This window comes from Drosophila serrata, unplaced genomic scaffold, assembly GCF_035046125.1.
Source record: "Drosophila serrata isolate PLE 108 unplaced genomic scaffold, ASM3504612v1 contig_276, whole genome shotgun sequence".
Classification (NCBI taxonomy): domain Eukaryota; kingdom Metazoa; phylum Arthropoda; class Insecta; order Diptera; family Drosophilidae; genus Drosophila; species Drosophila serrata.
Genome location: NW_028257174.1, coordinates 6,339,777 through 6,355,928, shown reverse-complemented (window position 1 = coordinate 6,355,928; position 16,152 = coordinate 6,339,777). Strand labels below are relative to the sequence as shown.

At 51.7% G+C, this 16,152-nt stretch overlaps 1 protein-coding gene across 1 annotated transcript; it reads left to right on the top strand.

Annotated features, from left to right (window-relative positions):
• Window positions 1-524: 524 nt before the first annotated feature.
• Window positions 525-5,831, top strand: LOC110181508 (pancreatic triacylglycerol lipase). Its single transcript, XM_020949277.2, has 3 exons — window positions 525-2,500; window positions 3,821-4,716; window positions 4,783-5,831. Exons 1-3 carry the CDS (start codon window positions 2,383-2,385, stop codon window positions 5,395-5,397), a joined length of 1,629 nt encoding a protein of 542 aa, XP_020804936.2. The 5' UTR covers window positions 525-2,382; the 3' UTR covers window positions 5,398-5,831.
• The last annotated feature ends 10,321 nt before the right edge of the window (window positions 5,832-16,152 follow it).

The following is a 16,152-nucleotide window of genomic DNA, read 5'->3' as shown; positions in this document are numbered from 1 at the left end:
AGGTAGAGATAGAAATAGGGATTTAGATCTGTTGCTACCACGCGGAAGTGGGAATTTCTAGGGGATTCTGAACTATTGGATTGCCTCTAGTTATCTCCTAGTTTCCAGTGGGTGGCTCCGGAGGACGGATGCCCAAGAATGTGGTAAACAAAAACAAGAATAATGCGAAATGATAACGATGGACACCGAAAGGCCACACCCTCGGCTGTCTGTTGGCTGAAATCGATGATCACTTTGACGTCAATGGGCGGCGGCATTCGAGATCCTGGTGGAATCGATCGTAAACACCTTCTCCGTAATCCACATGCCCCAGGCCGCAGTCCGGACTTTGGACGCCTCGAAAGCGAAACGGGATTCTGTCAGAGAGATCACTGATAACGCGTGCCCAAGCGGGAATCGGGAATGGGAATACTGACCAGACATTGACACCACCTGCCAAGGGGGCTGGCCTGGGGGATTGACACACTTTCTAGAGGAATCTCCACCTCTCGTTTAGCAGCCAACACAGTGAGAAATAATGGGGAATGGAAATCAAAAGAGTCATAGAGATCATAGGGATCATAAAACTAATTGATAATCCTAAAATTCTGGTTGCTTATACACTATAATCATATGGGTTTAATATTTAAATTAACAAGAAGGGAACCTAACGTCGGATAATTTGATATGCAAATTTTTGCGAAGAATTAAAGATTAAAAATCGCATAACTCAGCCAAAAAGGCAATAATTTTAATTCGGAAAGCTGTCCTAAGCTAGTTTTTAAAAGGTTGACAAATCGGCATTCTCAGTTTGAAATGAACAAAAATTTCAAATTTAAGCCAATTTTTTGACAATTTTAATGATGTAACCCCTTTCCTTTTTTTGCAAAAACGGGAAATTTTTGAAAAATTTTGTTCCTTTCCGGAGATAGCTGGAAAGATTTCCATGTTGATCCTGATCAAGAATATATATGATTTATGGGGTCGGAAATGATTCCTTCACAGCGTTTTGAGCTTCTGACTAAAGTTAAAATACCCTTTCCAAGGGTATAAAAATACACAAATATTTTTCTATGAATCATAAGCTGTTAATATAATAAATAGAAGGTTATTTGATAAACTGAACAGGGTTAGTCTCCAAACAAATTCTAAACTTAAAAAATAGATCTTATAGGCCTTAAATTCGGGTTAAAAAAAATCTCTGCTCTCAGTTAAATTTATAAATATTGAATTTAGAAAAAGACAATGTTTTTAAGCACTAAAAAATAACGCAAAAAATTGTAATTTTGCTGTCATTGCGCTTTTCTTTCTGTGCTTAATAGCCGCTTGGTGGAAAACAGCTGCTGATAGTCCAAGGGGGTCTCTCTGTGTCTGTTGCTATTCCTGACCCTACATACAAATAAGTATATATTTATATTATATATGGGAATGGAACCCGAACCCCAACCCGACCGATTATCAGCTCTGCCTCCATGGCGGTCACTTTGTTGTGTCTCTGCTTATCATGAAGGTGCATCCGATTCAACAAAGAAGAGCCCCGATGCAGCCAGCTGCTGCTGTACTTTGCATCTACACTGGGCGAAAATCTCTCAATTTTTGTGGCCTTATCAGAGCTCAGCTACTGCGGCTCAGGGACAAATGCAGCGCCAGCTCTGTTCAAGTCAAGTGCCAAAGTAGTTAAGTCGGCTTATTAAATTCTTTGAGCTTAGGTTTCCCCTGAAATATTCTTACTTAAATGAATATTTAAGTAAATAATTTATAGTATGTAAAAACGCTGCTAAGAATAGTATTTTATTTTCCGAAAATTTAAATTTAAAGCTTTACCACCAGTCTAAACTTTAACCCCATAAGCTAGCTATTTCGGGCAGCAAAACTGCCAAGCTGCCAGCACTATGTCATAAACTTTGACTGCAGCTTCGGATGCGCTTTTCGCTGCCTCGCCGAAGCTTTGACTTCGGCTTTGGTTTCGCTTTCGCCCAACGGCGGTTTGTTTAAATATTGACCGGATCGCAGCTGATCCGCTCAGTTCTGCAGCGGTACTCAGACGACTAAGATCGGCGGACTATATATATAAAAGCGTCGCTAGATAGTAACGGAGCAAGATAGAGCAGGCACATCCATAGAGGGCCAGAAAGTAACGGGACCCGCGACAAGACAACACACTCGTGAAAGAGACACTCGCCATTCAACACTCCGTCGATAAGATTAAACTAGGGCCCGAAAGAATACTTAATTAAAGCTAACGAAGAGCCAACAATCAAGACATAACCCGACCAGGTCTTAGCCTTAGATAATAGCCCAACTCGAGTGGCCAGTGATTTGTGGCCATTATCGGTCGTCAGTTGAGAACCCCCGACATACTTTAATACATATGTGCAAAGAGTGAACGCGAAGCAACCAAGGATGTACGTGGCCAACACCACCGGCGGCCTGATGCTGCAAACCATGTTGTACCTGGCCAATCACACCAGCCGGGCGGCGGTGAACACCCTCGTCGATCTGCCACCAGCCCCCAAAAGCGGTAAGTAATACACGATGCCGAACCAATATCATAATACCTAATTTTTAGTCCATTTTTTAAAATATATCAGTTATCCTAGAGGCAATTTAAAACTATAAAATTAATGCCTTCCTAAAGTTGAAATGATTATTATTATTAATTCATTTAAAAAGTAAATTTATGGAGTAATTTATATATTTCTCAATTTAGCGCTTGGTTAGGAACTATTTATTTTGGCCGCAGTTGTGTGTGTTTTAGGCCCAGTTAGGGGCACTAGCCTCCAATTTGGGGCTTCCTCAGCTCTGATCTCTAAGTGGTTTTTCTCGTTGAGTGTGTGTGCCAAGCAAAAACAGTTATTGGGCTTTTTTTCGGGGCATTCTTTGCCCACGTGCTGGGCGTTAGGGAAAGCTCTGCCCTCAAGTCGATGGAAACCAACATTAGCAGCACTAAAAAAAAAGTATAGAGAACTAAATTTAATAAATTATAACATAATTTCGCAAAATACCCAAAAGAGTTATTTCCAAAGTTAAAATGCAAGCGTTAATTACATTTATTAACACATATTTTAACAATATCTTTTGATTTTGTTTAAAACATAATCTAAACTAATTAAATACAAATTCTAATCAGTCTTAGTTTACATAAAAATTGCATATAACATTTTAATTTAGATATAATATCTTTAGATGCCGTTTGAGGCATTTTCCTTAAGACAAGCTGCCAATTTTTTTCTGTGTAACAGGTGCGGAAGCAGCTTTTCGATTTGCTTTGGAAATGAGGGTCCCGGGGCTAATGACGTGCCCCGTCCGGCATCGCAAATGCTATAATATGGCGATATGTGATATGGATATATCGCCATATATCCATAGCACTAGTCTATCTTATCGAAAACTTCCGATGCAAACGGAAGGCGAAAGCAGATGCCAAAGAGAGCCTCCAGGCCACGATAAAGAAATCAAAACGAAGACGACACTGGCCACCGATCAGTGGCTATCCATGCTCTGGTGGCCAGCAAAGGGAGCCTTCTAGAGGTCTTCACGGCTCACTGGAACCCTTAATGGCCCTCAGCTGTGGTCAAAAACTGGCCAAAAACCCTTCAGAATGTGATTCAATTATGATTTCTTGGCTTGTTATTGAAGTTTTTCCAGTTGGCTGAACTGATAAGCAGACCAAAACGGTTCTAACTGACATGTTTCTCGATGCAAATACATAATTAATTAATTAAATTAACCATTATATATAATTATAGGTATTTTATAAAAGAAGTCTCCAGGTTTTTAGGTTATTTTTAAAGCTTAAATACCCATGCTAATCCCTTTTTTAACTTCTAATCCCCGCCAGATATCAACGAGGTAAAGTGCTTCGGCGTCTACGGCTGCTTCCCCCTGAATGGACCCTGGAACACGGTGACCCGATCGATCAACGTCCACCCGCAGAAGCCCTCGGAGATCGAGCCTCACTTTACGCTGCACACGCGCCGCCAACTGGACCAGCCCAAATACCTGGATCTCAACGATCCGGACAGCGTCCAGGGCATGGGCATTGATCCGCGTGGCAAGATCTTCCTGCTGGTCCACGGCTACCTGGAATCGGGCGAGATACCCTGGATGTGGGACATGGCCAAAGCCCTGCTCGCATACGAGCCGGAGGGCAGTGCCTGTGCCGTGCTCATCGATTGGGGCGGCGGCGCCAGTCCTCCATATGTCCAGGCGGTGGCCAATATCCGGCTGGTGGGTGCCATTACGGCGCATGTGGTCCATATGCTGTACGAGGAGCTGCGACTGCCCAATCTGGACAATGTCCACATCATTGGCCACTCCCTTGGAGCCCATCTATCCGGCTATGCGGGCTATCATCTGCAGCGCGACTTTGGCCTGAAGGCGGCCAGGATAACGGGCCTGGACCCGGCTGCGCCGCTCTTCACCGACACCGATCCCATCGTGCGGCTGGACAAGACGGACGCCCACTTCGTGGACATAGTGCACACCGATGCCAATCCGCTGATGAAGGGCGGACTGGGCATTAATATGCGGCTGGGACATGTCGACTTCTTTCCCAACGGCGGCTTCGATAATCCCGGCTGCAACAAGAAGTTCCAGGACGTGGTCAAGAAAAAGACCCTCTTCCTGACCATGCAGGAGTTCCTCGGCTGCAACCACATCCGGAGCCAGCAGTATTTCACGGAGAGCATCGGCTCCAAGTGCCCGTTCCTGGGCATCACCTGTGATTCCTTTGAGGTGAGTGAGAGGAGCACAAAAACTGGAGGTCCTATTGATTTAATATCATATTTCTTTCCTCTACAGAGCTTCAAGGACACCAAGTGCACCAGCTGCGAGGAGCCGGGCCACACCTGCCTGCGCATGGGTTACCACAGCCAGGAGGACTACCAGGAGCAGGTGGATCTCGGCCAGCTGCAACAGGGCGATTCACCCGGCGTCTTTTTCCTGACCACCGGCGACCGGGCGCCCTTCTGCCGGCTGCACTACAGGATCACGGTCCGTGTGTCGGGCCACGACGAGAGCAACCTACACGGCGGCGAGGTGGGCATCCTCTCGGTCCAGCTGCACGGCAAGAAGAGCGGCAATGCGATCGGCAAGCGAACAGATGCCTCGGCCACGGAACTGATGCGATTCTCGCCGAAGGCCATGTACTTTGAGCCGGGCTACGAGTATAAGGCTCTGGTGGCGGGACGAGACGTACGGGAGCCGGAGTACGCAATCGTGAACTGGGAGTATCCAACCAGCATCCTGAATCCCCTCACCTGGCGCATCCTGTCCTCGCCAAGGATCTACCTCGAGTACGTGCTGATCGAGGCAATGGAGTCCAGCGAACTCTACCTGAAGCTTTGTCCGCAGCACGAGGGCGCTATTCTGGCAGGCGCCGAGAATGTCCTGCGTTCCAATTACTGCAGTGATTAGAATTCTTCTAGCTTTCGTAATTTTTTTTTGTTAATTTAATTACCCCTAATTATCCAATTTGACTTCCGAGTTAGTAGTAGCTGCTTAATCACATGCTACTTTGCCGTGTAAGTAGCTAATCCATGAATTTAATTCGTTTTATGTTAAGATTTTGTAAATTCCCGCTTAAAACAAGCAGAACAAGCTTGCTTGTGCCCCATCTATGGTACTAGCTTCTTGCTCCATGATGTGTTGTTTTTATAGCGGCTTTATAGCTGCGGCAGGAACAATTTGTATTTTATTTATAGTATTGTTATTAATGCATCCCCAACACAGCTATTTATATTTGTTATTTAATTATTTTTTTTTACAGCATCTAAAATGTATTTGTAGTTTGTAGTTAAATTGATGTAACTTTATTTAATAATGTATATAAAAACAACTGAAAACTAAAACAATAAGGGAAGGGTAACAAATTCATATGCTGCAAAATAGCTAGATCAGCACGTCGAATGCAAGGCTGATGTAATTTTTCCCAGTAGTGCAAAATAGCTAGAGAATTATCTATTATGCTAGTCAGATGCCATTTTCTCCCTATAGTGCAAAATAGCTAGATCAGCATCACTGGCGGCTGGTGAGCCGCCGCGTTTCTAAATTCCCTCAAATGCACCAGGCCAACAGAAGGCAGTAGATAGTAACTCCGAGCTGTTATAAACTGTTATAAAAAAGAAAAAGTGCAAGTCATTCTCATTTCATCGATCTGGCAGCTCGCATATGCCCAGCAGTATTTTTTACGCCAGTCCGGCAACCCTACAGTATTTATTGGCAACCCAGACAAAAACTGTTCCCATAGCTAAGACACAAACCAGCCTCAAAACTGTTCCCAGTCCAAGTGGTGCCTGGCTGTCGGAATAAATACTAAAGGGCTGCCAGAATGTCGTTAAATATACTACAGTGCAGAACCTTGGGGGAAACTCGTAATTCAAATTTGGCGGCTATTAATCGGCTTATAGAGCACCTTACTGAAAGCTGTTTGCTAATTTTTAATTTTAGTCGGAAGGTTGTAACAATGTGAAAGAGTAATTTTCGACACTATAAATAATCCGCATCAACAGGGGAATCTTTCTACCTATCTCCGGCAGGGAAAAATGTTTTTGATGTTGGCCAGCTTGCCTTGGGAGGCCATAAACCGCTGCATCATGCCCTTGGAAGACGCACCACTGAGAGCAAACTGACGTTTCTGAGGCAAGCCGCTCAGCTGCGGCATGGAAATGGTCCTAGTGATGAGCTTCTGCTGCGGCGGCTCCGGTATCCAATGTAACGCTGCTCCTGGCGTGTGACCACGGTCGGCTTGAGCGGCTGCTGCTACTGCTTGGTCACCAGCTTGCCATGGAAGGCCACAACCCGCTGCATCACACCCTTGGTAGGGCAGGCCGCTCAGTTGCGGCATGGAAATGGTCCTGGTGATGAGCTTCTGCTGCGGCGGCTCCGGTGTCATGTTGTAGCAGCTGGGTCCAATGTAACGCTGCTCCTGGCGTGTGCCCACGGTCGGCTTGAGCGGCTGCTGCTACTTCTTGGCCTGGAGGTTGTTGTTGCTCTGCGAAAAGACCGAGATGCCCGAATCATCCGAATGCTGGCCATCGAGGCTGTCCTCCTGGACGCTGTTCACGCTATAGGCCAGCGAGGGGGTGTTGGATAGCTCATCAATGGGCAGCAGGAGCGAAGTGGTCTGCATTGCCGCCGGCCGGGCTGTGACGAGCTCGCCCTGGTCTTGATCCAGCTCATCCTGATCCTGTGGCTGCTCCTGAGTGCATTTACCATAACCTAAAACGTATGATGTCAAAGCTGCCAGCAATCGATATTCAAAGCTGCGTATGGCGGCATGCCAGCAATCGATAGTCAATGCTGCAATGCCGTACATCGTCACTGATCGTCGCTGTTGCACATGGCTGCAGGCAACCAGCGGAAAGTCAAGGCGGTCAGACTTCGACATAAGAGTAGTGATAATGAACTGGGCACACTGCATAACGGTTCTTGATCAGGCTTTTCCACTGGGCAATGAGGCCTCTCGATGAGGGCGCCTCTCGGGCGTCAGATCACAGAGCTGGGCCAGCGACATGGCCGGACGCATCCCATTAATGCTGCCATTGGTCCATAGCAGTGCTCCACCTCAGAGTCCTCAACGGCCTCGTCGTCTGTGCTTAGCTAGCTGGATACGAAAAAACGTAAGATTAAAAGAGGATTCTTGAAAGCCTTGACGTGTACTCACAGCTTGTCCAGCGAAGCCTTCAGTGTGTTCTGCCTGTTAATCTTGCGCAGCAGCTTCAGCTCCTTCTCCCGCGACTTGGTGTCCTGCAGCTCCTGCTGGATCTTCTGCTCGACGGCCACATAGCCTCGTCGCAACGGCCTGCCCTCCGAGTCTCGCCCGTTGGCGAGTTGCCGTTCTCCAGGAATACCAACGCCGTGCGTGTGTTCAGCTTGAGGGTGTTGCTGTTGCTGCTGACTTCCATTCTGATGGCTCCCTGAGCTGCTGATCTTGCCCAATGGCGTGACGGGCGGCAGGGGACTATTGGGGGTCACCAGCTTGCCATGGAAGGCCACAACCCGCTGCATCACACCCTTGGTAGGGCAGGCCGCTCAGCTGCGGCATGGAAATGGTCCTGGTGATGAGCTTCTGCTGCGGCGGCTCCGGTGTCATGTTGTAGCAGCTGGGTCCAATGTAACGCTGCTCCTGGCGTGTGCCCACGGTCGGCTTGAGCGGCTGCTGCTACTTCTTGGCCTGGAGGTTGTTGTTGCTCTGCGAAAAGACCGAGATGCCCGAGTCATCCGAATGCTGGCCATCGAGGCTGTCCTCCTGGACGCTGTTCACGCTATAGGCCAGCGAGGGGGTGTTGGATAGCTCATCAACGGGCAGCAGGAGCGAAGTGGTCTGCATTGCCGCCGGCCGGGCTGTGACGAGCTCGCCCTGGTCTTGATCCAGCTCATCCTGATCCTGTGGCTGCTCCTGAGTGCATTTACCATAACCTAAAACGTATGATGTCAAAGCTGCCAGCAATCGATATTCCAAGCTGCGTATGGCGGCATGCCAGCATCCGTGCCGTATATCGTCACTGATCGTCGCTGTTGCACATGGCTGCAGGCAACCAGCGGAAAGTCAAGGCGGTCAGACTTCGACATAAGAGTAGTGATAATGAACTGGGCACACTGCATAACGGTTCTTGATCAGGCTTTTCCACTGGGCAATGAGGCCTCTCGATGAGGGCGCCTCTCGGGCGTCAGATCACAGAGCTGGGCCAGCGACATGGCCGGACGCATCCCATTAATGCTGCCATTGGTCCATAGCAGTGCTCCACCTCAGAGTCCTCAACGGCCTCGTCGTCTGTGCTTAGCTAGCTGGATACGAAAAAACGTAAGATTAAAAGAGGATTCTTGAAAGCCTTGACGTGTACTCACAGCTTGTCCAGCGAAGCCTTCAGTGTGTTCTGCCTGTTAATCTTGCGCAGCAGCTTCAGCTCCTTCTCCCGCGACTTGGTGTCCTGCAGCTCCTGCTGGATCTTCTGCTCGACGGCCACATAGCTTCGTCGCAACGGCCTGCCCTCCGAGTCTCGCCTATTGGCGAGTTGCCGTTCTCCAGGAATACCAACGCCGTGCGTGTGTTCAGCTTGAGGGTGTTGCTGTTGCTGCTGACTTCCATTCTGATGGCTCCCTGAGCTGCTGGTCTTGCCCAATGGCGTGACGGGCGGCAGGGGACTTGGGTGGGGACCATTGGGGGTCACCAGCTTGCCATGGAAGGCCTCAACCCGCTGCATCACACCCTTGGTAGGGCAGGCCGCTCAGCTGCGGCATGGAAATGGTCCTGGTGATGAGCTTCTGCTGCGGCGGCTCCGGTGTCATGTTGTAGCAGCTGGGTCCAATGTAACGCTGCTCCTGGCGTGTGCCCACGGTCGGCTTGAGCGGCTGCTGCTACTTCTTGGCCTGGAGGTTGTTGTTGCTCTGCGAAAAGACCGAGATGCCCGAATCATCCGAATGCTGGCCATCGAGGCTGTCCTCCTGGACGCTGTTCACGCTATAGGCCAGCGAGGGGGTGTTGGATAGCTCATCAACGGGCAGCAGGAGCGAAGTGGTCTGCATTGCCGCCGGCCGGGCTGTGACGAGCTCGCCCTGGTCTTGATCCAGCTCATCCTGATCCTGTGGCTGCTCCTGAGTGCATTTACCATAACCTAAAACGTATGATGTCAAAGCTGCCAGCAATCGATATTCAAAGCTGCGTATGGCGGCATGCCAGCAATCGATAGTCAATGCTGCAATGCCGTACATCGTCACTGATCGTCGCTGTTGCACATGGCTGCAGGCAACCAGCGGAAAGTCAAGGCGGTCAGACTTCGACATAAGAGTAGTGATAATGAACTGGGCACACTGCATAACGGTTCTTGATCAGGCTTTTCCACTGGGCAATGAGGCCTCTCGATGAGGGCGCCTCTTGGGCGTCAGATCACAGAGCTGGGCCAGCGACATGGCCGGACGCATCCCATTAATGCTGCCATTGGTCCATAGCAGTGCTCCACCTCAGAGTCCTCAACGGCCTCGTCGTCTGTGCTTAGCTAGCTGGATACGAAAAAACGTAAGATTAAAAGAGGATTCTTGAAAGCCTTGACGTGTACTCACAGCTTGTCCAGCGAAGCCTTCAGTGTGTTCTGCCTGTTAATCTTGCGCAGCAGCTTCAGCTCCTTCTCCCACGACTTGGTGTCCTGCAGCTCCTGCTGGATCTTCTGCTCGACGGCCACATAGCCTCGTCGCAACGGCCTGCCCTCCGAGTCTCGCCCGTTGGCGAGTTGCCGTTCTCCAGGAATACCAACGCCGTGCGTGTGTTCAGCTTGAGGGTGTTGCTGTTGCTGCTGACTTCCATTCTGATGGCTCCCTGAGCTGCTGATCTTGCCCAATGGCGTGACGGGCGGCAGGGGACTATTGGGGGTCGCCAGCTTGCCATGGAAGGCCACAACCCGCTGCATCACACCCTTGGTAGGGCAGGCCGCTCAGCTGCGGCATGGAAATAGTCCTGGTGATAAGCTTCTGCTGCGGCGGCTTCGGTGTCATGTTGTAGCAGCTGGGTCCAATGTAACGCTGCTCCTGGCGTGTGCCCACGGTCGGCTTGAGCGGCTGCTGCTACTTCTTGGCCTGGAGGTTGTTGTTGCTCTGCGAAAAGACCGAGATGCCCGAGTCATCCGAATGCTGGCCATCGAGGCTGTCCTCCTGGACGCTGTTCACGCTATAGGCCAGCGAGGGGGTGTTGGATAGCTCATCAACGGGCAGCAGGAGCGAAGTGGTCTGCATTGCCGCCGGCCGGGCTGTGACGAGCTCGCCCTGGTCTTGATCCAGCTCATCCTGATCCTGTGGCTGCTCCTGAGTGCATTTACCATAACCTAAAACGTATGATGTCAAAGCTGCCAGCAATCGATATTCAAAGCTGCGTATGGCGGCATGCCAGCAATCGATAGTCAATGCTGCAATGCCGTACATCGTCACTGATCGTCGCTGTTGCACATGGCTGCAGGCAACCAGCGGAAAGTCAAGGCGGTCAGACTTCGACATAAGAGTAGTGATAATGAACTGGGCACACTGCATAACGGTTCTTGATCAGGCTTTTCCACTGGGCAATGAGGCCTCTCGATGAGGGCGCCTCTTGGGCGTCAGATCACAGAGCTGGGCCAGCGACATGGCCGGACGCATCCCATTAATGCTGCCATTGGTCCATAGCAGTGCTCCACCTCAGAGTCCTCAACGGCCTCGTCGTCTGTGCTTAGCTAGCTGGATACGAAAAAACGTAAGATTAAAAGAGGATTCTTGAAAGCCTTGACGTGTACTCACAGCTTGTCCAGCGAAGCCTTCAGTGTGTTCTGCCTGTTAATCTTGCGCAGCAGCTTCAGCTCCTTCTCCCGCGACTTGGTGTCCTGCAGCTCCTGCTGGATCTTCTGCTCGACGGCCACATAGCCTCGTCGCAACGGCCTGCCCTCCGAGTCTCGCCCGTTGGCGAGTTGCCGTTCTCCAGGAATACCAACGCCGTGCGTGTGTTCAGCTTGAGGGTGTTGCTGTTGCTGCTGACTTCCATTCTGATGGCTCCCTGAGCTGCTGATCTTGCCCAATGGCGTGACGGGCGGCAGGGGACTTGGGTGGGGACCATTGGGGGTCACCAGCTTGCCATGGAAGGCCTCAACCCGCTGCATCACACCCTTGGTAGGGCAGGCCGCTCAGCTGCGGCATGGAAATGGTCCTGGTGATGAGCTTCTGCTGCGGCGGCTCCGTTGTCATGTTGTAGCAGCTGGGTCCAATGTAACGCTGCTCCTGGCGTGTGCCCACGGTCGGCTTGAGCGGCTGCTGCTACTTCTTGGCCTGGAGGTTGTTGTTGCTCTGCGAAAAGACCGAGATGCCCGAGTCATCCGAATGCTGACCATCGAGGCTGTCCTCCTGGACGCTGTTCACGCTATAGGCCAGCGAGGGGGTGTTGGATAGCTCATCAACGGGCAGCAGGAGCGAAGTGGTCTGCATTGCCGCCGGCCGGGCTGTGACGAGCTCGCCCTGGTCTTGATCCAGCTCATCCTGATCCTGTGGCTGCTCCTGAGTGCATTTACCATAACCTAAAACGTATGATGTCAAAGCTGCCAGCAATCGATATTCAAAGCTGCGTATGGCGGCATGCCAGCAATCGATAGTCAATGCTGCAATGCCGTACATCGTCACTGATCGTCGCTGTTGCACATGGCTGCAGGCAACCAGCGGAAAGTCAAGGCGGTCAGACTTCGACATAAGAGTAGTGATAATGAACTGGGCACACTGCATAACGGTTCTTGATCAGGCTTTTCCACTGGGCAATGAGGCCTCTCGATGAGGGCGCCTCTTGGGCGTCAGATCACAGAGCTGGGCCAGCGACATGGCCGGACGCATCCCATTAATGCTGCCATTGGTCCATAGCAGTGCTCCACCTCAGAGTCCTCAACGGCCTCGTCGTCTGTGCTTAGCTAGCTGGATACGAAAAAACGTAAGATTAAAAGAGGATTCTTGAAAGCCTTGACGTGTACTCACAGCTTGTCCAGCGAAGCCTTCAGTGTGTTCTGCCTGTTAATCTTGCGCAGCAGCTTCAGCTCCTTCTCCCGCGACTTGGTGTCCTGCAGCTCCTGCTGGATCTTCTGCTCGACGGCCACATAGCCTCGTCGCAACGGCCTGCCCTCCGAGTCTCGCCCGTTGGCGAGTTGCCGTTCTCCAGGAATACCAACGCCGTGCGTGTGTTCAGCTTGAGGGTGTTGCTGTTGCTGCTGACTTCCATTCTGATGGCTCCCTGAGCTGCTGATCTTGCCCAATGGCGTGACGGGCGGCAGGGGACTATTGGGGGTCGCCAGCTTGCCATGGAAGGCCACAACTCGCTGCATCACACCCTTGGTAGGGCAGGCCGCTCAGCTGCGGCATGGAAATGGTCCTGGTGATGAGCTTCTGCTGCGGCGGCTCCGGTGTCATGTTGTAGCAGCTGGGTCCAATGTAACGCTGCTCCTGGCGTGTGCCCACGGTCGGCTTGAGCGGCTGCTGCTACTTCTTGGCCTGGAGGTTGTTGTTGCTCTGCGAAAAGACCGAGATGCCCGAGTCATCCGAATGCTGGCCATCGAGGCTGTCCTCCTGGACGCTGTTCACGCTATAGGCCAGCGAGGGGGTGTTGGATAGCTCATCAACGGGCAGCAGGAGCGAAGTGGTCTGCATTGCCGCCGGCCGGGCTGTGACGAGCTCGCCCTGGTCTTGATCCAGCTCATCCTGATCCTGTGGCTGCTCCTGAGTGCATTTACCATAACCTAAAACGTATGATGTCAAAGCTGCCAGCAATCGATATTCAAAGCTGCGTATGGCGGCATGCCAGCATCCGTGCCGTACATCGTCACTGATCGTCGCTGTTGCACATGGCTGCAGGCAACCAGCGGAAAGTCAAGGCGGTCAGACTTCGATATATGAGTAGTGAAAATGAACTGGGCACACTGCATAACGGTTCTTGATCAGGCTTTTCCACTGGGCAATGAGGCCTCTCGATGAGGGCGCCTCTTGGGCGTCAGATCACAGAGCTGGGCCAGCGACATGGCCGGACGCATCCCATTAATGCTGCCATTGGTCCATAGCAGTGCTCCACCTCAGAGTCCTCAACGGCCTCGTCGTCTGTGCTTAGCTAGCTGGATACGAAAAAACGTAAGATTAAAAGGATTCTTGAAAGCCTTGACGTGTACTCACAGCTTGTCCAGCGAAGCCTTCAGTGTGTTCTGCCTGTTAATCTTGCGCAGCAGCTTCAGCTCCTTCTCCCGCGACTTGGTGTCCTGCAGCTCCTGCTGGATCTTCTGCTCGACGGCCACATAGCTTCGTCGCAACGGCCTGCCCTCCGAGTCTCGCCTATTGGCGAGTTGCCGTTCTCCAGGAATACCAACGCCGTGCGTGTGTTCAGCTTGAGGGTGTTGCTGTTGCTGCTGACTTCCATTCTGATGGCTCCCTGAGCTGCTGATCTTGCCCAATGGCGTGACGGGCGGCAGGGGACTTGGGTGGGGACCATTGGGGGTCACCAGCTTGCCATGGAAGGCCTCAACCCGCTGCATCACACCCTTGGTAGGGCAGGCCGCTCAGCTGCGGCATGGAAATGGTCCTGGTGATGAGCTTCTGCTGCGGCGGCTCCGTTGTCATGTTGTAGCAGCTGGGTCCAATGTAACGCTGCTCCTGGCGTGTGCCCACGGTCGGCTTGAGCGGCTGCTGCTACTTCTTGGCCTGGAGGTTGTTGTTGCTCTGCGAAAAGACCGAGATGCCCGAGTCATCCGAATGCTGGCCATCGAGGCTCTCCTCCTGGACGCTGTTCACGCTATAGGCCAGCGAGGGGGTGTTGGATAGCTCATCAATGGGCAGCAGGAGCGAAGTGGTCTGCATTGCCGCCGGCCGGGCTGTGACGAGCTCGCCCTGGTCTTGATCCAGCTCATCCTGATCCTGTGGCTGCTCCTGAGTGCATTTACCATAACCTAAAACGTATGATGTCAAAGCTGCCAGCAATCGATATTCAAAGCTGCGTATGGCGGCATGCCAGCAATCGATAGTCAATGCTGCAATGCCGTACATCGTCACTGATCGTCGCTGTTGCACATGGCTGCAGGCAACCAGCGGAAAGTCAAGGCGGTCAGACTTCGATATATGAGTAGTGAAAATGAACTGGGCACACTGCATAACGGTTCTTGATCAGGCTTTTCCACTGGGCAATGAGGCCTCTCGATGAGGGCGCCTCTTGGGCGTCAGATCACAGAGCTGGGCCAGCGACATGGCCGGACGCATCCCATTAATGCTGCCATTGGTCCATAGCAGTGCTCCACCTCAGAGTCCTCAACGGCCTCGTCGTCTGTGCTTAGCTAGCTGGATACGAAAAAACGTAAGATTAAAAGAGGATTCTTGAAAGCCTTGACGTGTACTCACAGCTTGTCCAGCGAAGCCTTCAGTGTGTTCTGCCTGTTAATCTTGCGCAGCAGCTTCAGCTCCTTCTCCCGCGACTTGGTGTCCTGCAGCTCCTGCTGGATCTTCTGCTCGACGGCCACATAGCCTCGTCGCAACGGCCTGCCCTCCGAGTCTCGCCCGTTGGCGAGTTGCCGTTCTCCAGGAATACCAACGCCGTGCGTGTGTTCAGCTTGAGGGTGTTGCTGTTGCTGCTGACTTCCATTCTGATGGCTCCCTGAGCTGCTGATCTTGCCCAATGGCGTGACGGGCGGCAGGGGACTATTGGGTGGGGACTATTGGGGGTCACCAGCTTGCCATGGAAGGCCACAACCCGCTGCATCACACCCTTGGTAGGGCAGGCCGCTCAGCTGCGGCATGGAAATGGTCCTGGTGATGAGCTTCTGCTGCGGCGGCTCCGGTGTCATGTTGTAGCAGCTGGGTCCAATGTAACGCTGCTCCTGGCGTGTGCCCACGGTCGGCTTGAGCGGCTGCTGCTACTTCTTGGCCTGGAGGTTGTTGTTGCTCTGCGAAAAGACCGAGATGCCCGAGTCATCCGAAAGCTGACCATCGAGGCTGTCCTCCTGGACGCTGTTCACGCTATAGGCCAGCGAGGGGGTGTTGGATAGCTCATCAACGGGCAGCAGGAGCGAAGTGGTCTGCATTGCCGCCGGCCGGGCTGTGACGAGCTCGCCCTGGTCTTGATCCAGCTCATCCTGATCCTGTGGCTGCTCCTGAGTGCATTTACCATAACCTAAAACGTATGATGTCAAAGCTGCCAGCAATCGATATTCAAAGCTGCGTATGGCGGCATGCCAGCAATCGATAGTCAATGCTGCAATGCCGTACATCGTCACTGATCGTCGCTGTTGCACATGGCTGCAGGCAACCAGCGGAAAGTCAAGGCGGTCAGACTTCGACATAAGAGTAGTGATAATGAACTGGGCACACTGCATAACGGTTCTTGATCAGGCTTTTCCACTGGGCAATGAGGCCTCTCGATGAGGGCGCCTCTTGGGCGTCAGATCACAGAGCTGGGCCAGCGACATGGCCGGACGCATCCCATTAATGCTGCCATTGGTCCATAGCAGTGCTCCACCTCAGAGTCCTCAACGGCCTCGTCGTCTGTGCTTAGCTAGCTGGATACGAAAAAATGTAAGATTAAAAGAGGATTCTTGTAAGCCTTGACGTGTACTCACAGCTTGTCCAGCGAAGCCTTCAGTGTGTTCTGCCTGTTAATCTTGCGCAGCAGCTTCAGCTCCTTCTCCCGCGACTTGGTGTCCTGCAGCT

Coding starts and splice junctions, on each gene's coding strand:
- LOC110181508 (XM_020949277.2), top strand. CDS start 2,383: ATGTACGTGGCCAACACCACCGGCGGCCTGATGCTGCAAACCATGTTG. Junction 2,501..3,820: donor GCCACCAGCCCCCAAAAGCG/GTAAGTAATACA, acceptor AATCCCCGCCAG/ATATCAACGAGGTAAAGTGC. Junction 4,717..4,782: donor TCACCTGTGATTCCTTTGAG/GTGAGTGAGAGG, acceptor TTTCCTCTACAG/AGCTTCAAGGACACCAAGTG.